General features: G+C 41.8%; 1 protein-coding gene across 1 annotated transcript in view; it reads left to right on the top strand.

Moving 5' to 3' along the window:
• Nucleotides 1–16,927, top strand: part of LOC110838772 (uncharacterized) — a 59,483-nt gene that overhangs the window by 38,067 nt on the left and 4,489 nt on the right. The window contains exons 8-9 of the mRNA XM_087349085.1: nucleotides 13,519–14,139; nucleotides 16,352–16,479. Coding sequence (XP_087205211.1) covers nucleotides 13,519–14,139; nucleotides 16,352–16,479 — 749 coding nt within the window. The remainder of the gene's footprint in view (nucleotides 1–13,518; nucleotides 14,140–16,351; nucleotides 16,480–16,927) is intronic.

Genomic DNA, 16,927 nt, shown 5'->3' with positions numbered 1-16,927 from the left:
GTCTGCTCATTCGTTGAAGCAAAGACCAAGTTTCACAACCATATACAACTACAGGTAAAATTATAATGTTTTGTATTTTCAATCCTCAGCACAAGGGAAGATGGGAATGTGAGCGTTCATTTCCTGAGTTTATTCTCTGATTTTCATCATTTGAAGCCGAAGTTTCTTCCAAATAATTTTTAGAAATCCAGTCTTTACCCCAACGAAATCACGTAAATACCCGGTTAATTATGTTTAAGGAAGTAATCGGTTTTATTTGTTATGTGTTAAACCCACAAATACGAAATGCAGTTTTGTTGAGTGTTTATTTCAAAATATGTGTAATTTCGGTTTACTTCTGTCGTTCCCAATGTTTCCGGACGGATGGACACACTGGCCTTTCGTATTTCATGCGCTTTGTATATATAAAAAAAACAACGACGTATTTGTGTTTGTCTGGCTCATGCGCATAGTAGGTCGTTATGTTAATGTAGTGTTTTACAATGAGCGTTTTTATGGCCCGAAATTGCAGTACGGTGATTCACACGATATTGGTGAAAGTAAAATCTGCTGGTAGGCACATTTGCCTGTATAGACCAACATGTGCGGTCACCTGCTGTGGCAGGACGAAAGATGCGCGTTGTCTGCTGTCGTAGTCGATATCGCTGACGTAAGTATGAACTATACTTTCTGTGTTAATGAAAAAACGTTGACGCCCAGAGAAGCTAATTTGGTGATAGTTTTGGCATAACCGAGCTGTAAACCCTATTCCGTACTCTGTGGTGTTCTCGACCAAATCATCTGCGCGTTAATTTGATATCGGCCATGATGAAAACTTGGGACTGTGTTCTGGTAATCGACTTTTTTTTTTTTGCGTTTTTCTGTACAGGCATATCGAAAACATATACTCTTTAGTTGGCGCAGAACTTCTGCCATCTCGCACTTTTGTTTTTGGTACGTTGTAAACAACAGAAGTGAAGTGAGTTCCTGGAACATGTTCCTCGCCGACCATAATCTCGCCTGTCGTGAAATATTTATGACGGTCTACAAATCTTGTAACTCTTTAGGTTTAGTGAATGTTTGACAGCAGTTAAACCGTAGAATGTTAGAATTTATCGTAGTGGGTCTGCGTGCTGTTCAGAATGGATTTAATCAAAATCATACCAAGACAGATGCGACGTTCAGACCCTTTTTTATTTCTTTATTTATGGAATATCTCTTCGGCGTGTGCTGATGTAGAAACTGTTGTGTTCTTTAGTCGCGTGGTAATAGGGCTCCTGTTTAGCGTCATCTTTGTGTGGCGATTGAATTGTTCTACTGTGGAATGGATTATCAAGTACATATTTGGTTGTTCGGCATTTCCCGGGCGTGATAGAAGTCTGCCCCCACGGCAGCGTATTTCCTTGTGTGTGTGTCTTTGATACTGCTGTTTTAAATATGGAAGTTTGTCCGTTAGTATAACAGAATAAATCAAGATTTAAGTTGAAGATGGCTGTCTTCTGGGTTGTAGCGTCGTGTAGTCTGGCAGAAGGCTACCTGCGTTACCGCCCTGATGATGGAGGTAGTAAACACCGCCGTGAAAAACTCGATTTCTACTTAAGAGATTTTACGTAAGAGATCAACAAGGAAAATTTAAGTTAATGCACAGTTCTCCTTTCCTTGTTAGTGTTACTGTGATTGACTCGATGATTAGATAAGCGCGTTAGTTCGTACAAGAAGTTGCCATTATCAGTTGCTTGTATTGCATTTTTTCTACCCCCCCCTCCCGGTTACATGCCCAGCTGCTTCCTGAATAAATATTTATTCTGCCAGCATTCTTATTCCAATGGGACAAAAATACATACAGAAACTATTTTCGAACACCTCGCTTTTGAGAAGATATCACAGGTTCACGTCATAATATTGAACCTAAAAAATGACATTGGATGTTGCGCGCTGTGTTGTCTGGTAGATATTAACCGACGTTTCAGAGGAGCTTTATTGCCTTCAACATCAGGATGCAGTGATGGGATTTTGTTACGACATTCTCGAACCGTCAGAAGGAATGTGTCGGCAGATTTTTCCTGACGTGAGAATGGACCAGTATTAGGTTCTTGCTGTGGCAAAAGCGTTGATCCTTTTGTGGAGAAAGGAAATCCTTGACCGTGGAATAAGTAAAAGGGAGCAGTGGTACCAACCTCTCGGCGTTATTGCTGTGTGGTGTCTGGTTCTGATGAGTCACTGCGTTGTTGCCGTGGATGTGAGAGTGTACCAGCGCTTCTTGGGGTTTGGAGACTGGCTTTGGCTGTCAGTCGGTCGTCGAGCGCTGTGTTGGTTTGGGTGGTAGTGCCACGCCCAGCGTGTTCTACTGTAGTGCTCCAGAACCTGAGGTACGTACGTGTTCTCTTATTTCCCCATGGAGTAAGTTCTTTCTGGTTTCATTTCTTGCCCTGTTTCGAGTAAGTTGTTTGGTTCTAGTGTATTTATCGGTGCGATACAACTACACTCGTTGTTTGTTACGTAATGTTGCGCCGTCGACTACATTGTGCATTTGTTTCGTGATGATGCTGTTCCAACTGCAGAGGATTTTATATATATCAAAAGCGAAGATAGTTGGGTAAATGATGCTGTATCGGCTTTACTGGAAGTTTGATGGTTTGCGTTGTGATGCAAATAAAATGCGTATGATTTTGGCGGATTATTTTCCACTACAAAGGATGTTTGTTGGCCTCATGATGATGCTATCAACTGCAGACGATACTGAGTGGCACTGATTTCTGGTGATCTTGAATCGAGCTGGAAAACGTATTTCATCTTGGCTTTGGGTGTGTTTGGTTGTTTACTCAACGACTATTTGTCTGGTGATGAAGGCATGCAGCATCGGATTAAAAGGTGATTAAGCGCTATTGAGTGGAATTAATGTTGCGTTGCTGAGTGTACCGGTACAACGTCCGATTTGAGGAAATTTTATGCATTAATGTGTGGACCCAAGGACTTGAAAACTGGTTTGTCTATGGAATTTTCTATTAAAAACGGGGACAAGGTAGAAACATATTTTCATGGTATGGCACGCTTCTGATTTATTGTAACATTTAGTAACGTCTGAATTCTGTATTTCCATGAGCAGAGTTTACAAAAGTAGTTTTAAGAAAAGCGGTGTTGGGGGTGGGGGGGAGAGAGAGAGAGAACGATTATGGAGAAAATTAAAAATTTGGGAGCTTATCAATTTGTACTGTTCACCATCTATCGTACTACGATATTTACGCAGAGGAAGAGATGGGCAAAGCGTGTAGGATGCATACGGCAAAATAATATGTATACTAAATTTTGCTGTAGAATTCTCAGGGGTTGGTATCAGTGAGAAACATTGACGTGGATCTTTCAGGATAGGGACAGATGAAGGACCTTAGTGAACACGTCATTGAACCTTAAAAAGGCAAATTTATAATTCAGTTTGGCGACTGTCAACTTTCAAATAGCCCCCTCTCTATACAGCGCAGAACTTTCTTTTTTACCCCGGATTATTCCAATTCGGTGGCAGGTTAGGGTGTGGTGGGGTTTAGGCGTGGCAGTACTGAATTCCGTTATTATGCTATGTAATTGTGAAGTAAAAGTATGGTTAATTTGCTTATTGCTAAGACTTGTGGTTGTTAACCCGCGGACCGCATGCCCCCCAGTTTTTTTGGGTCTCCTGTATTTTTTTAATGTTATTTCGCCATTTTGCATGTTGAACACTTGTAGGGATGCATCCGAATTTTAGCAGCAGAAATTAAACCTGGTACTGAATCATTGCAGAACTTGTTTGTGATAGTAATTTCGTTGTATTTTTAATAAAGTGTCATGAAATTTCAATAAATTTTCTTGCGGCCAGCGAGCTATAAGGATGAATGCGGCGATAGGTATGGAAAAGTCTAGAACCCTGCTTTAAACTCTTCGTATTTTGACATCGATATATCAGTATCGAGAAGCGTGCGTCTGTTTCGGCTTAAAATTTTGAGTTTATTTTTGTTCCACAGCCCCAACCCCCTCGGAAAAAAGAAACCCAAGATGTATAGCTGTAATTTGTGTCCGCCGTTGAGTAGAATTCGTGGTTTGAATTCCCCACAGCCTTCCTCGCTTGGCTGATGCCAGTGACTCATCGGTAATATTCCAGTAAAGTTCTGCTTTCGATTTCTGGCCGCTGTTTGAGTCACGATCGTGATACTGGCAGTGACCGCTCCTCAAGGTTTGGTCGTGTCGAATTTTCAATGCCCTCGCAAAATACATCGCACGAAACTTTCTCATACTTGGATGCTTTAAATGAATGAGATTTGATTAAAATATTTCGGAGCCATTCCCGAGACGTACGTCGATCATTTCTGTTGGTATCAATTGCAGGTCAACCTGCAATTAATCTTTTTTGCCCATCTTACAGATTTTTTAAACTCATGCAGCCTGCCATTTTCTCCGTAGATGCTCCTTCTGCTTTGTAGGTAATGGCCATGAAATACGAAAGTGACGAGTACAGCGTAGTTTGGCAGCATCATTCAGAACAATAAGGCGTTCCCGTCCCTCGAAGGACACTTTGATTCAGTAAATCGGAATTCTTTATTTTTTTTAAAGAAAATTACACGCACAACGGCCGTTCAATCCGTTCCACTTTTCTCATTAATCTTGCCGTGACGATTTCTTTTGATTCCCGAAATTTGTCTCCCGGTTTTGTTATCTCTTTACAGTAGGACTTCAGATTTTCAGACCAAGAGTGTAAAAGCAGGTGCTTAGAACCTGTCGACGAGTAGAGAGAAGTTTCGGAAAAATTCTATGTAGATCATAGACCAAAGTTAGTTTATCTCACGCGACACTGATATATATTTTCCCCTATTTAAAGATTGAGAGGTAACTGTAGTCAAAATAACTTGGGTTCATACCCAGAAATATATATCACGTTATGCAAAACTGAGGGAGAATTAATTCCCGTAGCAAGTGATTTATTGAACCTTGCTATAAACCACAGCGGCTCTGTCTCTTCAAATTTGTAATTTATTGTATAATTCGGTGCTATATAATCCATGAAGCTGATTAAGTATCGTTAAATTGACTCGCAGACGGCACGAGGAAACGTGAATTTTGACAGAAAAAGTTCTGAAGCTTTAAAAGCTTTAAACCTGGTCCATTAATGATGATGAATAAGGGCCTGGCATTTCGTGTCAGTACTGCACGTGTGTATGAAAATATATAAAATAAAACGCCCGTTACTTAAAATGCCACACCCTCGAGGTGCACTCTGGGTATGGCCTGTTGGGCACGAGAGCTTGACCGCTTGTCACGGCATTTAGTTTGATTTTCACGTAAAATCTGAATTAATAAGAGCGGGACACTTGCAGCATCTCATGGGAGAACCGATGGATTTTTTAAAAAATAACTAATGTATTTTAGGGCTTGAACGTCAGACGTGTGGGGGTTTTGGGAGAATTCCGTCCTCGAAGTTTTCCGGGTAATAAGACTGAATTACATGTTTATATATGGTCTAGCGGTTAGAACGCTGGCTTTGTAATCCTGGGGTCTCGGGTTCGATTCCCGGCGGTGCCCGAATTTATAACTTGTGTTGGGCAAGGCCGTGGTCTAGGCAACACGGAGTTTTCCTCCGGGGGCTTCCCCGGTTTCTCCGTGGCATCCCAACAATTACTCCATTCACACACAGAAGAAGGCAATGGCAAACCACTTCTGGATCATCTGCCAAGAACGTATATGAACAGGTCCCAGTCCGAGAAAAGGATGGAAGGATCCTGTTCATATGGACCTGTCGTCAGACAGAACACTAAATAATAATAATAATATATATATATATATATATATATATATATATTAACCCCATGCCTTGAAGAAGTAGGTCATTTATCTATTCAGTCCTTCCGCCCACTCCCCGCCTCCTGCCAGTCTGTAGTACTGGTTTCAGAACCTGCTCCTTGCACTGCAACAAACTACTTTTTGAAATTTGTACTTGAGTAGGAAAATAAAGAAAATGAGTTACTTATTCCTGTTGCGTTATGGATTGTAAGCGTTAATCACTGCAGAGATTGAACCGGTGTTACGAAATATTGTTGTTTCTTGAAGTTGGCTGTCTTCTGGGTTGTTCGACGTGCAGTTTGATAGACGTTTAACGACGTTTTAGAAGTCCATGCCGCCTCCAGAAGACTGCAATTTTCTTACTCGCCGCCGTAAAACCTGAAATCAAAAGTTGTTTCTTGTTTAGTCAGACTGTCTCCGAGATACAACTGTACTTACAGCTTCATGGAATTGCTACATTCTTATCTCCTTTTTTCCTTTATGGTGTGGTATATAAAATGTTGTTTTCACGACGATTGAGTCTTTGGGAGTTAAGACGTTTGGAAATGGAGTTACATGAAATGCCTTGCTCGTCATCAGGGGTGAAGTAAGTTCATAATGATGGTGGTGCTTGGACACAGGGACAACTTTGTTGTTACATTTTATGATCATTGCTGTAATTTTCGTCGTCTGTAGCCTTGATTATCGCATGAACGGTTGAATGGAGGATATTTTCACGAGGCACCTGGCAGGCATCATTGTTCGCCGCGACTCGATTGGCAGTGAGGATTTCTGGGGCTTCAGTAACGAACGCTGACACTGGATAGAAAGGATGGCCATATCGAGTATCGTTAGGTGCGAAACATGGTCTCCCACTCTGAGGGAGGAACACAGATTGCAGGTGTTTGAGGAGGATATTTGGGCCTAGGAGAGAAGACGATGGGACATGGAAAAACTGCATAATGATGAGCTTAAAAATCTTTACTCCTCCCCCAATATTGTCAGGGTGATTAAGTCGAGAAGAATGAGATAGGCGGGTCATGTAGCGCGCATGGATGGGACAAGAGGTGGTTGGGAAACCTGAGGGGAAGAGACCGCTGGGGAGACCTAGACGTAGATGGGAGGGTAATCTCAGACGGTAATCAACCTAAGGGTTCCGTAAGCCATCAAGTTAGTTAGTTACATCGAGTATCGTAACGGAACCGTGGGTGACGTAAGGTTACGGGTATCCCATTTATGGTCTTGTCATATGTTGAAGAATCAGTAACATCCGCCGTGGTATAAGAAGAAGAAGACGAAGAAGAAACCAGCATTTGCGCTCTTCTGTGATATGAACAAAATTTGTGCCCCCAGTCCATAACCTTAAAGTGTGAGAAGCCGTTTCAGAACCTATTACTGCTAATTGGCCTTAATGATGCCTTTGAAAAGCATTAATGTTTTATGGACGTATAAGGAGGAGGAAGCGATGAATAGATGATAAATATCACCCCTGCGCAACGAAGAGTTTATTTACTTACCAACTGAAACTTCAACTTCAACCCCAATGCTTTGCCGTTGTGCTGAAGTTAGATTAATTATAGCCGAAATTTAAGCTGAATTACAAGGTACAGTAAATAAATTACAGGTAATTGCTTCAGAATTTGACGTGTCGCTTTCGTTTGTAACCAGTTAGTTACCCTGTTACGAGCAGAATTTGAATCAACAACAGAATCGTGTATATATGAACGATTAGAACAGCGGGTGGATGTCGAGGTGAGATTTGAGGTTCTCACATTGACGAGTAAAAATGATGGTTGTGCAATCCCGTAATATTGGCGGACGTTTCAGAGGAGCTTACTGCCTTCATCGTCTATTCTATTCAGCTCTTTCATTTGCTGCCAAGGCCCACAGCATGTGGTTGGCAGATCGACCACATTTATTGTGGTCATTCCAACAGCAGTTGCGTTGTGTCACCTGGCAGACCAGACCGTCTCAAGGACAGGATAATTACCGCGCCTTTGTGTAGTGTTCGCTGTTATTTGCCGTTAAGCCCTGGTCAAAATCACATAATGAAATAAAACTTGCATTCAGTTGGATAGTATCGTTAAATAATCGAAGAGCACTTGCGTTTATCGGCCAACCTTGTGGTTTGTGCGTTAAGTGAAGATTTTAAGTAGCGAATTTGATGTAATTGTCTGTGAAGTTTGCTACAGACGAACACGACGCAGTTACCGAATTGTGAAGAACGTCTCTGGAATTCACGTGTGTAAGTATGAAGGCCCCCTGACTGTGAAGGCCAATGCACCGAGTGATATCTCTCCCAGGGCGTTGATATGGATAGCAAGACCATTCGGTAGAGTGCACGATGACTTCAGGCGTTACGCCTCTTACGATGATCAACATTTGGGACCGGAATACTACAAACTCATGAGCTGCAATGCATTTCATTGCTAAATTATAAACTTTAATTTAAGTAACCTATAACATCAGCATTATGAGAATTGAAAACTAGAAATATGCATAGTAGGAATGCAGACTTAAGTCCTGAGACTCTCTACGGATTGGACGACCGAAGCTCAGATTCTTGTAGGGATAAAAGATTGTTTCGTCTAGCCTCTGTGTCCGGACTGGCTCTGGGCCCCACCCAGTCTCCTATACGTTGGGTACCGGTGCCCTCTGTTCGGGGAACCGGGGCTCGACACTGACCACTCACCCCCATCTAATGCCGCGGTCAATAACGATCAGGTCTCCCCCCCCTTAGCGTCTTCATGTCGCGTAGCTTTACTTTATTAGTAGGAAGTACGTCAGTTGCATTGCAATGTGCTCCGTGTCCCGGGGGGGGGGGGGGGGGCAAGATGATAACGTCTTTATCAGAGCTGTTGGGATAAGAGCATTAGGTATGCCAGGCTACCGAGAAAATGTGTAATGCTCTGGTAAGGATTGAATCTTTGCGGTCTCGTTATTCTTGTGTACAGCCGCCAACTGGGAAGTTTACATCCTGCAGCTGTTGATTCCAAGTAATTCAGTTGAATTTCTATTCATGCAGATGTTCGTGAAGTTTGCAGAACCCCTTTTCATTATAGCAAATGGTTTCCTTAAAAGGTGCTGAATAAATCCACATCGTAACGTCTTGTCTTTAGAGTTGTTTGGTTGAGAAATTTCCGAAGGTTCATTGCCGTCGTTTCGAGGTCCTTGGACACCTCTTCTACATTTCATAGCATATTAGATTTTATAGCGAGGGTCCTCACACATCTCTGTGACTGCTCCATAACAGTTGATTCATTATGTTCTCAGCTACGCTGTATTTGTCTTCGGCCTCTCGCCTCCTTCCATAACCTGAAGACTTTTCAGTGCTGTGGTGACAAACATCACGCAACTGGTCTTCCCGTATTTCCATGTGGTTACTGTGGGGACTGTTTTTTCTGGGGCAAAAAAATCGTCCATATCTGTTTTCTTGATTTTCATTTATCTTTTGGTATTTCTCTACTTAATTACAATAGAGGAACAATTTAAGTGGTGTTTCTTATATTTCTGAATGTAACTTATAGAGATGATGATGTTACGAAATGTTTCCCGTGTGGTTTTAGTTCGCAGACAAAATTACCAGCTGCAGAAACGAAGTGAGGATGGTGATACCTTTAACTTCTTCATGACCATTGGGTTCTAATTTTGCTTTCGAGTCCAGCCTCGGTAATGCTAACGTAGCCTGTTCAAGACGTGATGGTATTTTTTGGCCTGTTGATAATTTTCGTTCCATAAACAAATAATCGGTTTCATTGTACAATTGACCAACAGTTTCCATGCATATTTGGCAACCCTTCTTTCTGTACGTCCGACGGAAATAAGTCCTTAGTAACCAAACAAAACTCGTAATAAATATGAAATTTTCATTATTTCAGTGCACTTTATTTGAATAAAATTCCCGATCGATGGTGGACACTTTCTCTAGATACGCTTTGAGGTGGAAGTTTTTATGGAGTGTGTTCAAGGATTGGTCGAGAGTGACGTCAAGTCTTTTAGCATGCGAGAGATGTCCAGCTGAAGAAGCCATTTGCCGGGAACAATTAGTTCTCTGGCTTCCTCCCTCTTGAGTTACCAGCTGCCTGACTTCCCTATCCGCTGGAGGAATGCTTTATACATGAAGCTCTTCATCCACAGCGACCGCTTTCATTAATGACATTCAGAGCGCGTTCACGTCCGGGACCAGAGGTTATGTACATGATGGGTCGCCCGTGACCCTTTGCGTTACATTTGCATGAACCTATTAAGGGATATTACGAAAATCTTGTAGAGCCCTGATAATTTAGTAAAGTGACTGGCTACTGATTTAATGACCTTTGTTCGATTCTCGGGAAGGACAGTTTTTTTTCAATTTTTCTTTGACATCAAATTTGTATCTGGGGTCCACTCTTTCCTCTGTGTAAAGTGGCCTGAGCGTAAAGCTAACCATCTGTTTGTGTAGTGATAAACAGTTATCCCGGCTTTAAACCGAGTATCTGTCGATTTTAAAAATGGTATCTCTTCACCGCGAAGGTTTTTTTTATTGAATTAGTGACAGACATATTTGTCTGTCCTCACTGTAAACCAATATTTCTAGCGCTCTAATTTCGGAAACCTTTCCAACATACGTATGAGTTAATCTAAACATTTTTATAACTCTGAGGAGTGCAGATTTGATAAGCAAAAATTATAAGACGTACGCAACCCCCCCCCCCCCAGAAGATAAAATGTAGAATAAAACAAGATAATATATTTACAAATCTAATAACCGGGCATTCGTAAACTAAAATCCTAACCCTCATAATTTGAAAGGATTCATGGAAGTCCACAAAATTGGCACTCCCGTTAGACCTATCATAAACTGGAGTAACTGTCCGGCATGTAAACCAGTGATACGGCTAGTTTATATCACGAAACAAAATTTGAAACTACCACACGCATTTAATATGAACAAAATATAATATTCTGGAGATGGAAACGCTATAAATGCTTGTTCAGTTTACAAATAACATTTTTAAAATGAATACACCCAGAGAACAGAGACAAAATCTGTATTGATAAAAAAGAGTAATTTAATTTAACTCTGAAGTCAAAGCTCGTCTTATATTTTTTAATAATTTCGTCTGTACCGCAAAGAAAACGCAACACTTCTCGGTTACAGTGGTTAATTGATTAATGTTGAAGGAAATAATCTTATGTTCACACTAAAGTAAGAATTGTACGAAATCCATAAATACGAAATGCGTAGGTGGTACATTTTGTTGGCTCTGTGCTTCAAAAAGGTTAGCGGTAAATATTTTACCTAGAAGAATTAACTGTGGGTGCTTCACCTTCGGCCATGTTGGCAGAGTATATCTGTAGAATGTTGTATCTTACGAATAACTTCGAAAGTGCACATGTATCAATATCTTCGATTAACGTACAGTAGTAAACAAAATGAAGACTGTGTATTCAGATACATATGAGTTTGTATTTGAAATACTGTATCGTTAGAAGTCGATAGATGGCAGCACCATTCCATTTTAATAACCTCAGTCATGTGTAAGTTACCATCAGTATAGTCGGCGCAGTAGTTTTTGGCCGGTGGAATTTTCAAGGGGAAGATTAGGAGCGAGTCTCTTGTGCTGACTGCGCCGAGGAGCTTATCGGTCTGAACGCCCAAACAAAAGAAATTCACTGGCCGTGCCACCTCAGGTACACAGACTAGGCCCGCCCGCCAGCTCCGCTAGCTTCTCCACCGGCCAAAAACTACTACGCCATCTATACCATTCAGTTTACCGTATGCGATACAGTACGACGGTCGAACACACATACAAAAAAGTAAGTAAAAAATGCACCATACAGTCTGACAGTAACGCGTTCTACGCAACAGTGTGAATAAATTTTATTTAAATAATTAATACAGCATCGAGGTACAAAGTTAAGTCTTGAAAGAACGCTTGGAAATTCTGCCCCTGCGTCAATAAAACTCCGAATCTCAATTACAAGGATCAGCCATTTTACGGAATTAGATAAAGTTTTGTCTTCTGTGGCCTAAACTACACTCACGTTTTGTTTACAAGAAATGTTGATGATCTGAACGTTGAAGGAGCTACTGCTCGTAATTATTTTGCTTTATTTATGAAACGTTGACACATTGCAACGCTTCTTTCTTGGAAATTAACAAGCCTCTTTAAAATCGATTTTATTTGTGTGCTCTGTCTCATCTGATTTACAAACAGTTCGTGTAATTCCGGTTGCATCACTTAGCTTTGTAGGTGGTTGGGAATAAGAAGAATATTGATCGTGATCTTCTAGGTTGTGACGCCGTGTTGTCTTAATACTGATGTGGTCATGAGATTTAATTCACAATTTTTAAGAGTTGATGCTGTCATTTGCCTCCCGCATTTGATCTTCGACAGTTGCATTTCGTGCACTTGACTGTTGTTCGAGGATTGAGTGAGGTTAGAGATTTTCAGTGGACTAAACTAAATTCTATGGCTTTACCTGATTACAGAAGCAGAGTTTGCCTTTTGAAAAGTCGTGTGATTTGAAAAATTGTGAATGAACAGAATTTATAACATGGAATTTTTTTCTGAGGATGTGAACACCGACCTAGATCGCCCAGTGACAGATTTCGTTTACGTATTTGCGCTTTGTTTGTACTTTATTGCAACGGATATTTCTTTAACAGCTAAATTGGCCTCATGGTAGTCACGGTTCAGTAATGAGATAGCCTTTGGTTTCCAGAACTGTCCCCGTTGTAAACATCAGACAGTCTCGTAGTAATCTTGCGCATAAACCACGAATGAACTGATCGTGGATGGTGAATAGTCTGTGATTTTGTTGAATGTACTGTACCTGCATTCGCCTGCACAAAATTACGCAAACCAAACTGCTTGGTGGGGTGAATTTCTTCAAGTGTCTTGGTTATCGTCTCATGGTCGAACAATGTCGTCCCCGCCCAACATATCGTGAACCGCAACTTCTTGTCACCTTCACGCGTCCTTCTGGGCGATAACGGACCTTACGTGGCTGTCACGATCAGTAACCCCGAGAACGCGAACTCAGGTGATGCGGCATTGCTCTTCGTGTACCTTAAGTAACATTGAATTCTAGCCGCACTTTCTTCGTGTCTGACGTGTAAGTGGCGAACCACAGTTCTGCAAGTGTAAAGCCTAATTCACACCAAGTCGACTGTTATAACAAAGGCGTTTATGAGGTTAAGGATGCCAGTAAAGTACCAATCACAACTCGTAGACGTACATTCTTATGGATGTATAGTTCGAACCACGCACAACCCTTTAATCGCAGTTGTAACTATTTGTACCACCTGCTTTAATAGTAAGTCATAAGATAATGCCATTCTTGTCTTCGACTTCAATTCCAAACACGTGAATACGTATAGTAGAACAAAATAAGACTGAATTCTTGATAGAGAATTATCAGGTTTTTCATAATCCGCATACCAGAATGCGTGGGATCCCGGCAAGGATTGTCCCGAAGATTAAAGCGGCAGGAACGTGAATGTGACCAGTTACTTCCGTCTGCGGCACAGGTCATAGCACGAGGAACGTACACTGCATGATCTTTAATGTGTTTAAGGCGTGCTGCTGTCTTTTGAACTATGCTGGGTTAATGATAAAGTTAATTAAAAGTTGCGTTGTGGGAAAGGAGTCTAGAATGTACGGGAAAGTTGTGCATTTTGTCTGTCTCAGCCGCAGTCTTAGTCACAGTGAGGTTGAGTGGAAGTAATTATGTGCAGACAGTCAGCCAACTGTGCGTCTCTTGTTTCAGGAGACGTTGAGGCCGTCAGCCAGCGCCTTGTCCAGCTGTCCAAGCAGCAGGGTTCCACTGACAACATCACAGTCATAGTCGTCTTTCTGACACATCCTGCCCAGCTCGCCTCCCGTCCGATCCCGTTGTGGGAAAACAACGGCCCACCGCCACAGGAGGCTCGCGCCATGGAGTCCAATTTCGACCTCAACACGAACACCACTTCTGCAGAAAACAATCCGTTCCTCATGAATCCCACATCAGAATCCGTCCCGTTCCAAAAAGGGGGTCTCCTTCTGGACCTCGGTAGCGGGGGAGACGACGGCCAGGTGTACAAACGTAATGGAACTTCTCCGTCCGTCACCGACCTGTACTTTCTGGACCGTCCAGCGAACTGCAAGAACTCGACCAGCGCCAACTATGACGATGAAGACTTCGGACCCGAGACAGACGTCGACGCTGTCGACGACGTTCTCCTGTCGCCAACCAGTGTTAAATCAGCGGCTCTGAACAACAACCCGTTTGGTGGTGACGAGAAGGGTGCGTTGGAAGCCGATCTGGAACTTCAAAGGCAGCAGCTTAGTGACTTCGATCCTGTTACGGAACCCCGGGAGGAGACTCCTACTCCACCAGCAGACCGGGGTGAGCAACATTGTGACTTTTTTTTTTTTACACCTTTCATTTGTTTCTCTGTCGCGTCTTATAATACCTCAGGGAAGTAGGAATATGTTTGCTAGGCGTATTTGCTTACTCCATGGAGCAGAGCCTTTCCTGAGAAGCTAACAGCTCAACCACTCAAGAACTTTCCAACATTTTATGGGACCCGAAGGTTCATTACCGTGTTCACAAGAGCCAGCCACTGGTCCCCACCCTGAGTTTGATGTATCAAGTCCGTACCATCTTTAGCCCTGAACATGGAGGCAATACATTTCTCCGACGACTGGAAACCGAATGAAGACAGGACCATAAAACCCCACAGCTTATGGTCCTTGTCATTTTGTTTTTGAATTAATTAAAATGAAATCTTGTTTGATGAGGATTATTCAGTCGTTGCAAAACAACTGCTGAGCTTCGTTGATCATTGGAAATACACTTGTGGATGCAGGGGAACACAACGAAGCGATAGCACATATTGGAGAGATAACCCAATCTTTCTTTGTGCTATCGGATGCGATATTACGTGCGGGCTGTAGAAGTGGCGTGCGTGTTTTACAGTTCGATTCACAAAATGCCACCAATTGTATCGATATTAAAAAAAACATGTGTCTCGGTTGCCCAGACACAATTTCCCCCCCCCCCCCTTGCTTCATCTGTTTGCCCCTTGACGTTCAAGTTCAGAATTATTTTGCGCCCACTGTGTACTTGTCTACATTTTTAATATTCGCTGCGTTGTGAACCTAGCCGTCGGTCCGTTACCGACTCATGTTACCGGTAATCAGGCTGTACGCTAAGCCTTTGATACTATGAGGCAAACACAACCATTCAGCTGTTTTAGGAATCCCACTGTTTCTTTAACGTCTCAAATTTATAACATCATACATCAGTGGGTGTGTCAACCCAGTTTGTGTAAGTAAGAATCAAGCAGGAAGGTTTTTCTTTGTAATGGACCTCTATATAAATTCAAATATTTTGTCTTTGGGTTGGCAACACGTAATTCTGAGTCATGCGGAAACAACGATTGCATCTCCATCTAGTGGAGAGGCAGGAAAGCAAATGGGTTTGGTGGGGGTCGCCTGCCGGGTTAGGAGAGGCAACCTAGCAGTTCGGTTTTCGTGGTAAAGGTGTGAGTTTTGTTATAGGCGTTGTGTGATATTATTCTGTTCTGAACATCATTCGTTTGTGCCCCAAAAGTAGTAGTTGATGTTATTCAAGCGAAAGGGTCGTTCTAACAGTGTGTAAGAAACCGACCAATAGTTAATGTATTACGCAACTACAAATCCATATTTACTTGAGCTCATTTTCCAGTTCTTAAAGTAACTGACTTGAATGCAGTGTACTTGGTATTATATCAGTTACCATGCACTTCGTGTGATTATTATGGGGGGGGGGAAATTATTTTTACACATGCGTATTTTAGTGGGTGTTCAGGCATACGTAAGAAGGTGACGTCATCTTTTCATAACATATTTCTGTAAATTGGGTCTAGCAGGGTGTGGTGGTTTTCAGCCGGTATGGTTGTTAGGGTCTATACATGCTGTAGTACTAACTATTAGTACTAAGCCAAAGCTCGGTTATTGGCACATGGCCATGGCAGCAGCTTCCCATGGAGGCCGAAAATTATGCAAGCTTCATTTGTGCCTTTGTGTGGGCGACAGATGAGATCTCTTGGCTTGTGATATTTTAATTTTACCCGTATCGCATTTTCACTTCATAAGAATGTTGTGTTGTATCCTTACGGAAAATAGAACAATGGCTTACATTGTTTCCTTTGACTGTAAATGTCGTTCAATTGTGTCGAGAAATTCAGACCAACTCTTGAAACATGAAGCAGGGTTTTTTGCTCCACCATTTTGAATGTAATTTCCTAGGACTCGTTGACATTTTAGTTCGAGTTAGGTAGGCGAGGAATGAGTTTGTGAAGTTAGAGAAAATGCGTCTTTTATTGCATGTAATTACAACCAACTGTGGTATTACATCTGAAGTCTTCAACCAGGAAAATGAACTTTGAAACTTGCCTTTGGGCCTAAACCAGAAACAGTTCAGTCCATATTCAAACTAGTTTTAAATTTTAATGTAGTACCTCCATGGCTACCTTAGCCATAAGTATGCTTTCAGTATTCTGTGTTTGTATGATTCATGGAAGTTTGAGCTGTATTGTGTGAAAACTATGTTAATATGCCTGTGATTTCTGCAGTTCCTGGAGTTGCCTCATTGGTGCCAGAATCGGACAATGTAGGAGAAAGTGGAGAGGATTCTGAAGACGAGTGGAACTATTACCGTGTTGAACCAACTGCAGAAGGGAACCAGGAAGCTACACAACCGGTACATAATGATCACTTTACTGTAACATTTATCAAGAGGTACAAAGTGGCTTATCGGTAGCTGCAATGGTGGGAAAATTGTTAAATCTGGTTGCTGGAACTGGTGACGATTGAAAATGTAAATTAATTTTGGCAATCTCATGCTACAGACATGATGTGATGAAGGCCTTGGTCTGATATCTCAGAAACTCTATGCCAAATTTGGTTAAGTCCAGTTTCCATTGTAATAGCCAGTATAAACTTTATTAATAGTGCTCTGCTGCTGGCCCTATGGGTTATTCAGTAAAGTTACACGCCCTCTCACAGTACTAGCCACAACCACATCATGATTATTCATAATAAATTACAAGCCTGCGTACACAAATTTCTACTCTAGTCTTAAGCAATGTGTTCATCTGTGCCTGCAACCTTTTATGAATGATAGCATGTTCCTTGCCTAACACTTTATT

Source organism: Zootermopsis nevadensis, unplaced genomic scaffold, assembly GCF_977971745.1.
Source record: "Zootermopsis nevadensis isolate Lab colony 2312 unplaced genomic scaffold, Znev_1.0 Znev_ptg000015l, whole genome shotgun sequence".
NCBI classification, from domain to species: domain Eukaryota; kingdom Metazoa; phylum Arthropoda; class Insecta; order Blattodea; family Termopsidae; genus Zootermopsis; species Zootermopsis nevadensis.
The sequence above is the reverse complement of the archived record's forward strand: the minus strand, read 5'-3'. Positions and strand labels throughout refer to the sequence as shown.